The sequence below is a fragment of the Octopus bimaculoides genome, chromosome 2, assembly GCF_046866305.1.
Source record: "Octopus bimaculoides isolate indiv1 chromosome 2, ASM4686630v1, whole genome shotgun sequence".
Classification (NCBI taxonomy): domain Eukaryota; kingdom Metazoa; phylum Mollusca; class Cephalopoda; order Octopoda; family Octopodidae; genus Octopus; species Octopus bimaculoides.
The window spans coordinates 106,678,497-106,697,036 of NC_142929.1; the positions used below are offsets into that span (position 1 = coordinate 106,678,497).

General features: G+C 36.2%; 1 protein-coding gene across 1 annotated transcript; it reads right to left on the reverse strand.

Moving 5' to 3' along the window:
- Positions 1-1,788: 1,788 nt before the first annotated feature.
- On the reverse strand, positions 1,789-18,220 carry LOC106870386 (peroxiredoxin-2). The gene is given in 8 exon segments (XM_014916429.3): positions 1,789-2,023; positions 2,733-2,863; positions 4,728-4,776; positions 4,779-4,797; positions 7,650-7,785; positions 10,342-10,486; positions 13,207-13,288; positions 18,062-18,220. Coding segments are annotated over 8 exon segments (663 nt in total). The 5' UTR covers positions 18,077-18,220; the 3' UTR covers positions 1,789-1,937.
- Positions 18,221-18,540: the final 320 nt, after the last annotated feature.

Consider the following 18,540-nt stretch of genomic DNA (forward strand, 5'->3'; position numbering starts at 1 on the left):
GTTTTCAAAAAAAAAAAAATCCTGTTTTACCTTGTATTGTTGTCTTCAGCTTTATTTTTAATTACATTTAAATGATTGTCTGCCACTTTCTCCCTCTCACATCATTTAGTCATCTATTTGGAATTCTTATTTTTTCACATCTGTACATGCCAAAACAGATGCTTTTGCAAATTTGAATATATGCATGGTATTGTTGGTTTTAGTACCCTGATCAACCTGCTCAAATGAAGTAAAATATTTTAATTAATCTTTTGATATTCTACTAGTACTGAATTTAATTGGATCTACAACCTTGACAGTTTTGTTGAGTCATGAAGGCGCAGGAGTGGCTGTGTGGTAAGTAGCTTGCTTACGAACCACATGGTTCCGGGTTCAGTCCCACTGCGTGACACCTTGGGCAAGTGTCTTCTACTATAGCCATGGGCCGACCAAAGCCTTGTGAGTGGATTTGGTAGACGGAAACTGAAAGAAGCCTGTCGTATATATATATATATATATGTGTGTGTATATGTTTGTGTGTCTGTGTTTGTCCCCCTCAACATCGCTTGACAACCGATGCTGGTATGTTTACATCCCCGTAACTTAGCGGTTCGGCAAAAAGAGTCCGATAGAATAAGTCCTGGGGTCGGTTTGCTCAACTAAAGGCAGTGCTCCAGCATGGCCACGGTCACATGACTGAAACAAGTAAAAGAGAGTTAATCTAAGTATACAAACTAATACCAGTGCATAGGTATGAAGTTAATGACCTTTTGCTTCAGTAACTCATCATTTTGAGAATCAATCCGACTATGTTTTTCACGCTAACAGGGAATGAAATTTGAAACTTTTACATATATTAAATTATTGAATTACCTATGGCTAACTACTCAATAAAATACAAATGTCATAACTTGGTATATACAATTGAAACAGTATTAAATTAAAATTGCCCTCTGTGTATCATACTAAATGTATATATCATCATCATCATCATCATCATCATCATCGTTTAACGTCCGCTTTCCATGAGGACTGGTGAACAGGATGGCTACACCAGGCTCCAATCTGATTTGGCAGAGTTTCTACAGCTGGATGCCCTTCCTAACGCCAACCACCGGCACAAGGGCCAGTTACACGGTACTGGCAATGGCCACGCTCAAAAAGGTGTTTTTTACATGCCACCTGCACGGGAGCCAGTCCAGCGGCACTGGCAACGATCTCGGTCGAATGTCTTACACGTGCCTTGTACTTACTTTTTAAATCTGGTTCCTATCAGTCACCTTTGATGCATCAGTAGGTTATGGGGACATAAACCAATACTTGTCATCAAGCGATGATGTGGGAAACAAATATATGCCATTCCACAGTTTCCATCTACCAAATTCACTCACGAGGCATTGGTCAGCTACAGTAGTCATCATCTACCCAAGGTGCTGTACATTGGGACTGAACCCAAAACCATGTGGTTGCAAAGTGAACTTATTAACCACACAGCTATGCCTGCATACAGTTATAAGTTACATTATTTTAAATGTAGAATAGCTTAATTCCTTACAGGTGGCACTGGTTACATAATAGTAAATTTGCTCTCACAAATTTCTAGAAAGTACAACCATGAAAAGAGTTTATGTTATGCAGAAGATGTAATTAAGAAAAGTTAAGAAAATATTTTTAAAAAATCAAAATTTATTTAAAACACACAAAATAATAACAGGATTTCTAACAAGTATAGCAGCTCTTCAACATACAATTACTTATCTCTTAGAAATTTGTTGAATAGGACTGAACTCAGAATTAAAAAAAAAAAACAAAAAAAAAACTGCAGCTTTATTTCCATAGAAACAAAGACTAAATGACTGAGCAGTAAAGTTGTTATACAGTTTTTTTTTTGTTTTTTCTTGTTGGACTTGTCTTTATGGCAGAAGATACAGGGAAAACAGTCTTAAGAAATTTCTTGTTTAATTAACTTTTTCAAAATATTCTTTGGAACCATCTACTGTGGGTTTTATGGTTTTGCTGTCAGGTTGCCAATTGGCAGGACAAACTGAAAAAAAAAAAAAAAAAAAATCAAACAAACAAACAAAAACCATAAGAAGCAGATTACAGTGTATAAAATTATGTTCTCTACTTTCTTCAAAGTATCTATATACAAGCTCCGGAATGACTCAAATTGTACCTGGGCCTTCTACATGTTTATAAATGAATATACTCTCCTTTCTAAACATGTTTATAAATGAATATACTCTCCTTTCTAAACATGTTTATAAATATATTCTCACCCTTCTATGCATGTTTGTAAATATATGCGCACCTTTCTTTGTGTTTATAAACATATATATCCCCTCCTCTAAGCAGGTTTATAAATATACCCCCCCCCCCTCGAAACATGATTATAAATAATATACCCACCTTTCTAAACATGTTTATAAATACCTCCCTTTCTACAAGTAATTGTGCTTTGACAACAAAATACATTTATATTTCCAGTTCTTATTTCACCTTGAGTCAGCTTTGATCACATAGACCTATGATCAAAGACTCTCCACTCACGACCACCCTATCTTTTCTTCAGACATACAATATAGATAAGACTACTTTATTCAAGGTGTTCACTTTTTATTCAAAAAGTAAGGTGTCATTTAAAGGAGATTTGGCTGCTATTTCTAGCAGATTGATTGACTGCACAGGGGTTTAATATCCACAAGAAATGCTCATAAGCAACTACTGAAGATTGAATGATATTAAAAACTCACCTTCTCCATGTTTCTCAACAAATTGAAATGCTTTGATCAATCGTATGGTTTCATCAACTGATCGGCCCACTGGGAGATCATTAATGGTGATTTGACGAAGAATGCCATTAGGGTCAATAATAAACAGACCTCTGCCAAAAGAAAAAGGGGGAAAAAAACCCAGTTTTTATGGTGACAAAATTCAACACTCGGAAAATGTTTACTGTTTTTTTTTTTAAATATCAAGATTTTCTAATGATTAATGAAAAATATCAGATTGGTGGCTGTGTGGTAAGCAGCTTGCTTCCCAACCACATGGTTCTGGGTTGAGTCCCACTGCATGGCACCTTGGGTGAGTGTCTTCTACTATAGCCTCAGGCTGACCAAAGCCTTGTGAGTGGATTTGGTAGATGGAAACTGAAAAAAGTCTGTCGTATATATATGTATATATTATATATATGTATTTGTCCCCCCACCATTGCTTGACAACTGATGTTGGTGTGTTTATGTCCCAGTAACTTTGCAGTTCGGCAAAAGAGACCAATAAAATAAGTACTAGGCTTACAAAAAGTCCTGGGGTCAATTTGTTTGACTAAAGGCAATGCTGCAGCATGGCCTCGGTCAAATGACTGAAGCAAATAAAAAAAGTAGAGTTCAGATAATTATTTTTTGGTGACAGAACAATAGTGGTGTTAATTGGCCAGTTAGAGCATGAACTGGTATCCATTTCTTGTTAGATAGAAGCACAGTTGATTCAACCACAATGTATTATAGGTGCTATTTTATTAAGAGATTTTGAGTTTAAAATGTAGAGTGTCTCAATTATATAAAGCATCAAGTTTAGCTTTCTAATAATTACACCTACTGCACTGCCATAGCAATCTGTATTGTTTCTGAAACTGATATTTTAGTTGGTCATGATTATCAAGCATCTATAAAGACAATGGAGGAGCCTCTACCTCCAAGCCAAATACAAGAAAAAATTGCTTAGTGGTATTGTATGCTTCTTTCAATAGAATAACACACCTTAAAACAGAAAATGTAATAGCTATAATTTGGAAGTGTAGTAAGTCTCATAACATTAGGACATTGGAACATCCTAGAAGATTTGCCCCATTTTGTGTATACAAAACAAGTGACCTTGGTGGGACCAATACTTGCCAATCTTCATCCATGGTACATTAAACTAATGAAACACTCTTCAATTATAGTGCTCTCTCTGTGTTTGACAGTGTATTGTATCTATCCAACTTGAGTTGGACAGCAATTGAAAATTGTGAGTCACATACACAGTTAATAATGAATTGTCAACTTTTTGAGTGCCAATTCAACATCCTCTGCACTACTCTGCATTGTCATTGAGTTTTAAAGGAAAACAACAAACAAAAGATGAAAAATGAGAAATTTTTCAGTATTTACATGTTCACTACATTTTGACCAATTTGATCTCTGATTATCATAAGAGGTCTTGTTCTTGTAGGTGTATGGTTATCAGACAGTATTTGAACAAGTAACCATTGTTTCTAAATTAACTTTAAAAATAAAAGCTTCTAGTTCAAAGATCAAATGTCATGAACATGCAAATATTATAAATATATTTTATCTCAGAAGATGAGCTTAACAGAATGGAAGTGATCATGTTATTAACAACAGCTTACCTCATACATTCTAATATTTAAATTAACAAGTCAATTTTTAAAAATAATTTTGCTTCAGGCATTATCTTTAGATGTAGCTACTTATTCAGGTATTATCTATCCTTCATGAAACTACAGGATTAAAGAAATTAAGGAAAACTTTACAATATAGCTTAATAACTAACCCCTTTAGCATTTAAACTGGCCAGATCCAGCCTCTCACACTTATCATAAAACGTCATTCTAGAACAATAATATTAAAATCTCAAAGCCACAAGATAATACATGATGAATTCAAAACAATGTCGATAAATAAGCATTACATCTGACAGAGTAATCTAAATGCTCAAGGGTTAAAGTAAAGACACAAAAAACTTACCGAAGAGCAATACCTGGGTTTTCAAGCAAGACACCATAATCAGATGCATTAGTTGACCAAGGCCACCTTCCTGGAAGAAAAGGAAATATATGCGTAAATTATACATTTTATATAGATTAACATTCTTTAACTATATATCTGTCATTCTGCCTAGTTTTCTATTTAACCAACTGAATCGTGCTGCTTCCTTCAGTCTCTGACAAAGTCCTTCGAGTGAAACAAAATTTGTCAAACTCAGGGTTATGGATTAAATGCACACCATATCATCATCATCATTTAACATTCATTTTTCATGCTGGCAAGCCAGAGGATTGCACCAAGCTTCCTTGTCTGTTTTGGCATAGTTTCTACAGCTGGATGCTCTTCCTAATGCCAATCACTTTACAGAGTGGATTGGGTGCATTTTACATGGCACCAACACCGGCGAGGTCTGTTTTCACATGGTTATGCATGAACCCATTTCTCGTCTCCAGTCACTATTTGGTCCAAAAAAAGGTTCATTCGTGAGACGTGACAGCAAAGAAGAGCACACATTCACTCTCTGTGTGCGATTAGATTCAGAAAGCTTGTGAGGAACCCACTGAACCAATTTGCTGACTTTTCTGATGGCACGCAGGTGTCAATGAATAGTTGAATGACCAAATCCAAGCTTCTTTCTTAGTTTCTCTACAGTTATGATGGGATTTTTGTTCCACCAGGTTTCGCAGGACGTCCTCATCGAGCTCTACAGATCTTCCAGGACGAGGCTTGTCTTCTAGGCTGTAGTTTCTGGCTCGAAATTTCTGGAACCACCATTGACACTGGCTTATGCTTATTAACCAATCCCCATACACTGTACTAATATCCTTTGCACTTTCTGTTGCATTCTCGCTTTTATGGAACTCATAAAGCAAAATGTGCCAAATATGCCCCTTTGTCACTTCTATTATAGCTTTGAAAAAATAACTGTTAAAATCGAACTGCCATCTTGAAAACTTGCACTAAGAATAAGGATAAGGTAAAATTACTATCTGTTTTAATAGCAAGTTGATGCAGGTAGTTTATCCTGTCCCCCTCTGACTTTTAGTTCATGCAACTGAAAAAACAGCATTATTTGTGGGATGATCCACTATATACATAGACACACTAGCATAGGTGGGGTGGGGGTTGCACTTTTGGGTCTGCGGTAGGCAATGTGTGCTTTTTGTGGGTTCCAGGGGTGGCACACACTCTAGCTACGCTAGTGCATACACATATACACACACACATGTATATACACATGGATATATACAGACACACACACACGCATATTCTTTTACATGTTTCAGTCAGTTGACTGTGACCATGCTGGAGCACTGCCTTTAGTTGAACAAATCGACCCCGTGATTTATTCTTTGTTACCCTAGTACTTATTTTATTGATCTCTTTTGCTAAACTGCTAAGTGATAGGGACGCAAACACACCAACATCAGTTGTCAAGCAATGGTGGTGGGGGACAAACACAGACACACAGGCTTCTCTCTGTTTCCATCCACCAAATCCACTCACAAGGTTTTGGTCGGCCTGAGGCTATAGTAGAAGACACTTCCCCAAGATGCCACGCAGTGGGACTGAGCCCGGAACCACGTAGTTGGGAAGCAAGCTTCTTACCATACCTACTATAAATTATTGAAAGAAATAAAGAAATACAATTGACATATAAATTTATTAACATTATAATATAATAATACTATAAAAAAATAATATATAAAATAATATAACAAATACATATTCTACAATTTGTTTCGATTCATATCCATATTTATGTATATGAATCATGTCTATTTTATGATTTAGCAGTCCTTGCATGAAATTTTTGTCTTATTTTTTAGACAAATATTACCCTGACGAGATTCATATACATAAATGTGAATTTTTTTATAAATCCACTAGTGGATATTAACCCATTACCTCCCATAATTCTATTAACTGGAATTTTTTTTATGAAACTTTGGTTTCTAGCATAAAAGAGCCTTAGAAACACGCTGGATCAAAATAACATTTTAAATAGAAATAAGCGAGATATTGGGTGAAAAATAAGCAAACCTCATTTGAATATCAGAGAAATATACCTAGTAGATATAGCAAAAAGGTTAGATATGTGTAAATATTGACAGATTTGTAATTTGTAATTTTTAAGTGAGCTCATATGAGATCACTGGTAGGTAATGGGTTAATCGAAGCGAATTGTAGGATATATATTTGTTTTGACTTGCTCCTGTACCGGTGGCATGTAAAAAGCACCCACTACACTCTTGGAGTGGTTGGCGTTAGGAAAAGCATCCAGCTGTAGAAACATTGCCAGATCAGATTGGTACCTGGTACTGCCACTGGCGTTCCAGACCTCAGTCAAACCATCCAACCCATGCCAGCATGGAAAACGGACATTAAACGATGATGATGATGACAATATTACATCTTTTCATAGTATAATTATATTATATTATAATGTTAATAAATTTATAATATGCCAATTGTATTTCTCTATTTCCTTTAATATTTATATATTGAAATTATACCATTTTAAGTTCTGATTTTTTTCTCTACTGTATTGTGGTATTTAACTGAAGAACTAGTGAAAATTGTATCTTTTCCATCCCTTTGAAAGAAATTGTTTTTTCCTTGGATTGAATAATAATGTATACATATATATATACACACACATGTATATATAAATACATGCATATACATACACACACACACACATTGAAACCCAAAATGAAGAGAGCAGCTGGTCATTAATTTGTATATCCTATTATAGGTTTTAGTGTTCAAAGTTACATACTTAGTCTCTACTAATGACTGTCCTAAAGCTGTTATAAATAAGATGCATTGAAGTAGCTTTACTAAAAAGACTAATTAATTTTCATTAAAACTGAAGAGAGTATAAAGCCATAAATTTACCTTTCTAGGAGTGTTGATCCAAGCAAGGTGACTGAAATGGGAATCAATTGAAACACCAACAACTTCTGCATTGATCTCTTTGAATTTTTTTATATTATCACTAAATGCAATGATCTCAGTTGGGCATACAAATGTACTGAAAACAATAGATAAAAAAGGTTGGTTTATTGATTTCTACCACAATGAATAAACAAGTGAAAGGTGAGGCTGATGGGCTATTAACACAAAAATCCAACAACACCATTCTAAAACCATTATTCCTCCCACTCGGTCCATACAAACATGAAATGCTTTATACATACACAAATTGCAGCAGTATCAATAACCTTATTAACCCTAAATACTGTGCCTGCATTTTCACAAGAGATAAATGTAGAGGAACAGTAATTGATGTATTTCACCTGAATTCAACTTTCTAGCCTATGTTCTGGTTGCTACTACTTACAGTAAAGCAGAAACAGACTGCTGATAGAGAAAAATTAAACACACATGCTGTCCTCACCCAAGTGGTAGCAAAATATACATGGAGAGTCGGATCGGTAGTTTGTATCCAGTTTCTTCAACTGACTTCTGACATTAACAAGCACTAACAACAGAATACTTGTTTCTTGATGGAGGACATCCACACTTACACACCTTTTGAAGTTCTTGAGAACTTTAGCAAAAACTGTTACCTAAAAGCACCCAACTTGAAAAAACAGTTAAGGGTTGGTGACAGGAAGGACATCAGGCTATAGAATAATGTCTCAAATTTTTGTCAAAATCACAGCAGTATAGAAAATGATATCATTTGAAGAAAATATGCTACAAAATGAGTACTCACTTTCCTTCTTCACTCCCTTAATCCACTCTCTGTAAGCTCTTGCTCTGGCACTCCATCACTACCATCTTTATCTCATTCCCACTACTCCCACTTATCCACTCCTATATAATGTGTCTATAGCAAGACACATATGCTTGTCCTATCATGCTTTAGCCTTTCAACACTTGGCATAAAGCTCCCAAATCCCAATAGCTTGAGCTTTATCCGTTTCCTTTTTGTCTTACAGGTTACTTGACAAACTCACTAGAGCTTGTAGCATGAAAAAAACAAAAACAAAAGTACCCAGTACACACTTTAAAGTGGTTAGCATTAAGAAGAGCACTCAGCCATGGAAAATCATGCCAAAGTTGACGTGAAGCTCAATGCAGCACTGCAGTTTGCCAGATCATGTCAGACCATCCAACCCATCCAAGCATAGAAAACAGTCATTAAATGATGATAATGATGCTTTCAACAATTTTCCCAGTTACTCATTAACCTAGTCATGCTTATTTTATCTTAAACCTTGTAGTCTAATTAAATTCCTGGGGTTCACCAAGGATCAATCCTCAGCCTCCTCTTGTTCACCATAGTCTTGCAGGCAATAATAGAGGAATTTAAGATGAGCTCCCCCCCCCCCCCCTGCTGATGACCTTGCTCTTATAGCTGAATCACTACCAGAACTAGAAAAATTTCAGGAGTGGAAACAAAGTCTGGAATCAATGGGCTTTAGATTTAATCTAGCAAAAACCAGTCTTAGTAAGTAATCACAAATCCCTTCAGGTAGATGGCCCAGCTTGATCTGTAGAAAAGGTATAGGTAGAAACTCCATAAGATGTACCCAGTGCAAGCTATATCAGAGGAAGGTTAACTGGGAAAATAGTTTTCATGTGTGGAAGGTGCACAGGTAAAATAAATACTAAAAATGTACAGAAAAATAGACTCCATCAAATGCCAGTGGGGAAAGCTAGAAGTAGTTGATAGCTTCCATTATCTAGGTGACCAAGTCAGTAGTGGATGCTCCGAGAATAATAGGCTGGGCAAAGCTCAGAGAGCTTCTACCTCTGTTGGTAACTAAGGGCCTCTCCCTCAGAGTGAAAAGCAGATTGTATGATGCCTGCAAACAACCATGCTACATGGCAGTGAAACATGAGCTGTGACTGCTGAGGACATGTGTAGGCTTGAAAGAAATGAAACTAGTATGCTGTGTTGAATGTGCAATGTCAGTGTGCATGAACAACAGAATGTAAGCATCTTGAGAGAAAAGTTGGGCATAAGAAGCATCAGATGGGGTGTACAAGAGAGACAACTGTGTTGGTATGTTTATGTGATGCATACAGATGTGGACAGCTGTGTAAAGAAGAGCCGATCTCTAACTGTGGAGGGAACCTGTGGAAGGGGTAGACCCAGGAAGACATGAGATGGGGTATTGAAGCATGATCTTTGAACGTTGGGTCTCACAGAGACAATGACAAGTGACCGAGACCTTTGGTGATATGCTGTACCTGAGAAGACCCACAAAGCAAAATGAAATCTTAGTCACGGCTGATGCCAGTGTCACATAATTGACACCTGTGCTGGTGGTAAAATAAGAAGCACCCATTACACTCTTGGAGTGGTTGGCATTAGGAATGGCATCCAGCCATAGAAACCATGTCGAATGAGATTGGAACCTGATGTAGCCCTCCAGCTTATCAGTTCCGGTCAAACCGTCTTATCCATGCCAGCATGGAAAGCAGATGCCAAATAATGATGATGATGATTCACTGTTGTTATTTTAATGATGTTATTGTAAAAAGAAGAGATTAATATGATTTCTCTAAATCAATTCAGAAATATTTACAATGTGCTTTTCTTCAGGACATCTAAATGAATCAGAGAAAAACTTACAAATCTAGTGGATAAAAGAAGAGCACCAAATATTTTCCTTTGTAATCTGCCAACTTAATGTCTTTGAATTCTCCATTGACAACAGCAGTCCCTTTAAAGTCTGGAGCAGCTTGTTGTATTTTGGCTGTCAGCAGTGCAGGACCACCTTCAAATAACAAAATAAATTTAGTTAAAAATAACTAAAACTGATATGGAATTGGATTATTAACTCCAGAGCCATGAGTTCATATAGGCTGTATGAGTTGCTTATGTTTCAGTAGGAATAACTATAAGACAATGTCTATAGAATATAAAGTAGCAGAACAAAGCAATTAGGGGAGGGAACTGGCTTCTAAGACAAAGTAGGAATGAGGAGGAAGAAATACAAGTATATCAGTTGAAGGTGTGCAGCTAACTAGTTTAGAGAAGTAGAGATTGCTGTAGTAGTGATGAATAAACAGAGAAATAAGGTAGTGAATGTGTGGGCTTGAAGCCAAAGCATGTCAGTGAGTTTTTACTAATTAGCTGGACAATCTTTTTGAGATATGGATATCTTGTACACTCAGCATAACTGACTGACATACTTAGGTTTATACTTTTGTTATATAATCTTTTGGTTGAGGATAGGCTCAACCTAATCTAAATATGACATACAGCATTTAAATCACTGAACGTAATCTAGAAACATGCTTACATACATATCTTCATATATATATATATATATATATACACACACATGTAAACCAGGTCAAAATTATAAATTGTTTTATTGTAAAATTGATAGAATTTTGTCATTTCTGGCTGATTGTATACTCTTTTACTTGTTTCAGTCATTTGACTGCGGCCATGCTGGAGCACCGCCTTTTAGTTGAGCAAATCGTCCCCAGAACTTATTCTTTGTAAGCCTAGTACTTATTCTATCGGTCTCCTTTGCCGAACCGCCAAGTTACGGGAACGTAAACACACCAGCATTGGTTGTCAAGTGATGTTGGGGGGGACAAACAAAGACACACAAACATATATATACATATACATATATAGGATGGGCTTCTTTCAGTTTCCATCCACCAAATCCACCCACAAGGCTTTGATCGGCCCGAAGCTATAGTAGAAGACACTTGTCCAAGGTGCCACGCAGTGGGACCTTGGGCAAGTATATATCATCATCATTTTAACATTCACTTTTCCATTCCATGCTTGCATGAGTTAGACGAAGTTTAGTGAGGTAGATTTTTAACAGCTGGATACCCTTCCTGTTGCCAACCCTCACCTGTTAGTATTTCCCCATTGCCAGATATGTTCGTACAGAATACTGGAAATAAATGACACTGCTTGTGTGACAGTGACGGTCATTTACAACTATTACGTGATGTCAAAACAAGGACACACACGTAAACTGGCTTCTTTTAGCTTCTATTTGCTAAATTCACTTAGAATGCCTCGGTTGGCTATAGTAGGAGACACTTGTCCAAGGTGTCATGTAGTGGAACTCAGCCATGCAATTGGAAAGCAAACTGCTTACCAAACAGCATCATCTCTGCCTAGCTTGTGGATGAGAAAGACCCAGGGAGACATGGGATGAAATGGTGAAGGCTGACATCACGACTAAGCCTCGTGAGGAAATGACAAAGCATTAGGATATCTAGCAAAATGAGGTTCTCATGAAAACTTGTCCATTATGATAGGACAGACTTCTTGAAGTGGTTTTATATATATGAACACCCGTATCAATGTCATGTCCTTCCTCACCACACCATATCATCTATTGCAGTTGCTCCCCCCATCTCTATACCACATTTCTCTCTTGCCACTCAGAACGACCTCACTTGTTAGCAATTCTTCATTCATCAATATTGTTCTCCACACCCACATGTTAAACGGCCATTCCTCCATCCTTACCCAGACCATTAAATTATCTCTCTTTATGCATTACATCTCTTTACTCTGCTGCAGCCAATCCAAACATGTCATCTCTCTTCTTCCCAACCTCCCCATCAACAGTATCATTACTATTCTACTGCAAGCATCCTTGTAACCTGCTTGACTAGTGCACCTGCCTCCCCTCTTCCACTTCCCCCAACACTCCTGCAAAACCCCAACTCCTTACCCACTACTGCTCCTGTTACATGAGGTGCCACCTGGGCACCTTATCACCACAGTTTATCTTCTTGGAGATACTTCTAATCCGTTCTTATTCTCTCTCCTAAATGTGATCAGTCATGTAGCTCCTTTACAATGAGAACCTGCTCTACCCCAAACTTTTCCCTCATACCTTAACCTCCATCTAACATACAAATGCAACATCCACCCTCCCTGGGTTTGTTGACTTGCAAACTACATGGTGACCTCAATAGTGCTGGTGGCACAACAAAAAGCACCCAGTACACACTGTAGTGTGGCTGATATTAGGAAGGACATCTAGCTGTGGAAAACACACCAAAGCAGACACTGGAGCATGATGCAGTCCATTGACTCATTGGATCCTTAACAACCCATGCTGGCATGGAACATGGTAGTTATATGATGATGATGAATTCTATTAAATAAAAATAGATCAACACCTTTGTTAAGCTGAGCTGGCATGCTGGTCTTAATTCCAGTTGTGATTATTTCATTTTTTTTATATGGTTAATATCATAATTTCCCCCACTTCACCTAAAAATTTCATGCTATTTAAATTATGCAAGAAACCATTATTAAACAACCTTGGGACATTTTTCCAATCTGATTTAATCTTAATCACTAAAGCTTGTGTTCTGATCATTCGTAGTTAATCGCTAATGATGGATACACCTTACGGTCTAAAACCTTTGGCATGTTCTTGGGAAGTGAATACAGAAAAAGATTGCAAATGAATGTAAAGAAGGATGTATGTAAAAGTATTACCTGTTTTAAATGTACGACATCCAAAGTATAATCTCTGTGAAGTTCCAGATGTAAATTTAACAAACTGTTGGAATCTGCAGAGCTGTGAAATCACATGAAATGAAACAGATAAACTAAGATTAGAAGACAAAAAATATATCATTGTAGGCTATTAGTTATTAGATGATGAATATTTTACAGTCTCTACTAGATAACATTTAGAGGGAGAATTTAGTGAAGAAATAATCAATAAATAGATCCATTTGATTCTAAAACCAGGAAATAATTCCAACCAATTCTACTGGAATCTGATTAATAAATATATTCAGATTTTTACCAAGAGAAGTTTTTAGTTTTTTAAGAATTTTCTCTGCTGCCAGAACTTTCTGAAGTGCTTGGTTTGCAATAATGATTTCCAATTTGATATTAACTATAAAAGCCTACTTTAAAACAGATTTATATTTTGTAACTAGCAAATTTTACATAGGAATTCATGTTCTCTGTAGAAACTATGTTATTTATATTATTGCAACCAAATATAAAAGTTTGTGAAGACAAAACTTTGCACTTTTTCTTGGCCAACATTGATTCCTGTTAATATATCGCTTACAGTTATCAAGCTTATGACAGTTTCATTTATAAACAGAAGCCAAGATAAGGTCATGCCTGTGCCCCATTTTGAGAACAACCTCACTGATCCTGCCAATTACATGCTAATCACTTTAACTTCTAATATCCCAAAGAATTAGAAACAATGACAATCAACCAACTTCTTTATCATCTTGTGTGAACAGTAATTTCCATGTATTTTGTACATTAACAATCTCTTGCTGTCATTTATAATCACACAGATCTGAACAGATGATTCAATTCTTTACAGAATATCATTCACTTTCGTTTAAGGCACCTCAAACCTGACATGCAGAACTATGAATACTGACATAAAATTATCACTTGATGAGGACATGATAACCTAGTCTCATTAAACACAGTTATTGCACAAAACACAACATATATTGTCATTCTTACTCATGAAAAATATATGAACCTTCAATCTTAGAAATGCCAAGCCTCAACATTCTGATGATCTCTCATGGAAACTATATAGTTACAACATAAACAACATCTTCCAGGATATTCGATGTCAAAAAATACACAACTCACAGCTGCTTAATGGCATAATTTCACCTTACATTAGATTTCATGAACAAACACACAGGAAAAAAGCAACCTAACTAACTGGCGAATCTTCACTGGCCAACTTGCAATAAACATTACCAACTAGCATGCTGCATTCTCTGTGTGCATCTTCTAGTGCTACTAGAACAGTTCATGATACTGGGAATTAACCAGCTGTTACTAATCAATGATCATCTCCTTTTGACAGCTTTACTAGTGTACCAAATATTTCTCAGAATCTTTCCTACTTAAAACTGTAATTTCATTGAACTCACTTCTTGCTTAAGTTTTGCCTATATAGACTTGCAGAAGTTCAAGCTGAACATCAACCATGTTATCTCACTGCTCTGAAATGTTGGCACTCCGTCGCAAGTTCCAGATGATCCGATGAACGGAACAGCCTGCTCGTGAAATTAACGTGCAAGTGGCTGAGCACTCCACAGACACGTGTACCCTTAACGTAGTTCTCGGGGATGTTCAGTGTGACAAGGCTGACCCTTTGAATTACAGGCATAACAGAAACAGGAAGTAAGAGTGAGGGAAAGTTGTGGTGGAAGAGTACAGCAGGGTTCGCCACCATCCCCTGCTGGAGTCTCGTGGAGCTTTAGGTGTTTTCGCTCAATAAACACTCACAACGCCCGGTCTGGGAATCGAAACCGTGATCCTATGACCGCGAGTCCGCTGCCCTAACCAGTGGGCCATTGCGCCTCCACGCTCTGAAATGACCTGCGAGGTTATAGGCACAGGCCCTTTCCTTGGCTTTATAAAAGAGTAAATGACGGTATTACTTGCTAACTATATTGATATCCTCTACTTTATGACTTGCATTTCTTACATGCTAGCTTCAATCTGATCATTCAGCATTTTTTTAAAGCATCAAGCTTAATAACAAACTCTCAAGCATGAAGTTGGCTCTTTCAGTGTGAATTGTGAACATGTATTTAAAAATAGATGAAAAAGGAACACATTTTAAAATCTACACAGCTACCCTGGTGATTCATCAACTTGGAATGATCTGGTTTCATTGTTTATACATCAGTATTTTCGTGATACAAAAGGTTAAAATCTAAGTGAAAAATATTCAGAGAAGATACTATTAAGATTTAGGAAAAAAATGTTTAAACCAAACCAGAGAAATTTGATTCTCATCTATTATATAAGAAGATACTGCCCAAAGTTCAATTTTTCCCAGCATTGAAAAAAAAAACTAATGATTAGAATTTCTATTCAGAAGCACCAAGGTTTTACCTCTTACTGGGTTATAATACATCAGAATTTTTTCTTATAAATGTTAAACAAGATATTTCAGCTAACCTTGAATTGAAAACCCATTTTCCTATGCTTTTTTAAAACAAATTTGAATAGGTAAAAAATTCACAGTGCCTGTTCCACTAACCACTAATTATATTCATTTAATGAGTGAATATGTTCATTATGATATTTAATTAGTTAAAACTTAAAAATCTAGTGTACTTCCTTCTCAGCTTAAATGTTTAAGATTACAGTAAATATGTGGCAGGAAAGGAGAGACTGGTGATGGTGCCATATAAAGAGCACCCAGTTCACTCTGTAAAGTGGTTGGCATTAGGAAGGGCATCCAACCATAGAAACCAAGCCAAAACACACTATGGAACCTGGTGCAGCTCCTGGCCTTGCCAGGTCCTGTCAAGCCATCCAACCCATGCCAGCTTGGAAAATGGACGTTAAATGTTGATGATGATGACGATGATGTAGAGAATAAGAACTGGTATAAGGGAGGTTGAGCTCTAGAATTTTAACTGCTGAGTTAAGTGAAGTGGTCAACAACTTTGATATTTTCATCTGCAACTGAGAGATGAGACGGAGTACCCCAGGAAGCCAACAAAAGACTGGATCTGTCTTGATCCAAGTAATGAAGGCCAAGTGATTCTGCTTTCTCATATAGTGAAAAGAGAGCACTTGAGACATCCAGAGACTCAGCAAGAATAACTGCATCAGCAAAATCCCAGTCAACAATCTTTATTAGTGTGGTCCATAGCAGCATTAGCTTTTAATGGTTATAATACATTTAATATAATTTGATGTTTGAAAATTATATTGTATACTATTTGAAATAAAGAAATCTCTCAATTCAAAATTTGTAATGTTCAATTAAAATATTTGGAAGATCGATTATGTCCCTTGAAATAGATTTAGTTTAGTCTATGAAACCGAAGAAATGGAATTCTAAAAGGGAACCTTGGTCTTTCAGGGTAGCTGTCACTGATATTCATTTGAATAAATTATAAAAGAGCATTTTTGATTTGAAATTCTACAGATCTGGGAATAGGTTGAAAGAAAGATAATATAGTTGTAAACAATATGACGACTCGTCAAAAGCGTATTACGTTACACTCAAAGTCAAAATAGAAGTGACTAGAAATATTGTTTTGAATGTTACATTATGTGGCGGGAAAATAGAATTTTAAAACAAGCATACCTGAGTTTTGATACACGTGCAGCAATTAATGAAATATGCAAACTGACTCGTTAAAGCAACAGACAACGAGCAAGAACCTTTGTTTTTTCGCTAACAACTTTTAATGGTTATAATACATGTAATATAATTAGATGTATACGGTCACATAGCTATACCGGCTCGTGTCTATGCGTGCATGTGATATTGGTGCATTATTCCATTTTTTTTTTCTCTAGCAAAAGGTTACTGAAGAAAAAATATCTTTTTATTCATTTCGCAGATGGCTACTGCATTAACAATGATCATAAAAATAAAAAAGAATTGTTAAGGGATATAAGCTCAATTGGGATTAAATCTGCGATGACTGGTTTAATTTGGTGTTAATCGTAACTCAGCCCCTGCCCTGCTCGGGCTATACGGTAATCTCTCCAGACTCGATATAATTCTGTCTGATCTAGTTACACACACACAAAATAAATAAGTGTTGGTGATGGAGAACAAGACAAGCTGTAATCAATGATACTTATTTTGTCGCTCCATTCCCGGTCAAGGTTAAAGATAAAGAGATGTTAGTTCCTTTTGAGTACTAACGGAGATTTGAAGGACATTGGATCCGAAAGAAATGACGTTTAATACCGGGTTAGGCTCCGATCAAAGGTATTATAGATTTGACTAGGTTGTCCTTCCCCCAACCCTGTTCAAACACGGTGTATCTTAGATTTCGTTATTATGGATATCTTTTTTTCAAGGCAAAACGGCATGAAATAGATTTGGCTGCTTTTCCATGCTGGTGGAATGACTGCGAAGTTTGTTTCGTCGGCTGAAAACCATATGCACATTACGGAACTATATAAAGATACCAAACTTTGAAATAAGTTCAAGAACAAACAAGATAAAGGGACAAATGTTCATTTACCAAGCAAAATAATAAAAAGTGAAACGAATTACTTGGAAAGTAGAAAAACACCACTATAATAGGAGATATTCAAACATTTTCTTATTCAAGAATAAAAAGGTTAATTAAAATAAAATATATGCATATTTTGAAATATAAAATGAATGCTAAATAATAAATGAAAGATGTATAGGCTTCGCAAGATAATGGTATTCCACCCGTCTTGAATGAATAAACAAAATATTATGTAAAAAATACAAGGTGTCTTGGGTACAGGTTAATTAAGCGTTCGACAACAATAAAATAACTACGTTCTCATAAAAATTCAGTATGGTGTTAAAAAAATTAAAACATTTTATAATTACCCCTGAACGTAGCATGACTGATGTGCATTAAAGAAAAATTGATAAATTAAACAAATTTTTTTAGTCGCAGTGGAAAACCCGCAAAACGTTATCGACAGCGCAGTTAGAAATCAATGCGCATGCGTCATGCACGTCATATAAATTAGTAAAGATACAGGTGTTCCTAGCGTGTAATTCAATTTCTTTTATAGATGCAATATACGTAGCGCTATACTATCCTGTTAGAATACATTTTTGTTATCTTTCAAATAATTTGTGAGTTTTTTTCTCTTGTCAAGGCTTCTGGCTGTGATTAAAGAAAAACAAGCCCCTTCCTCCGACCAAAAACAAGAAGGGCGGAATTCTGGTTTAAGCACCCCAAATAACCTCAAATAACTTCCTTTACTTTTTGGAATTTTCAGAAAATTTTTGCGAATTTGTGTTCTTCACATGGGGGAATTCATACAATTATGAAAAAAAAAATTTTTTTTTTTGATTTT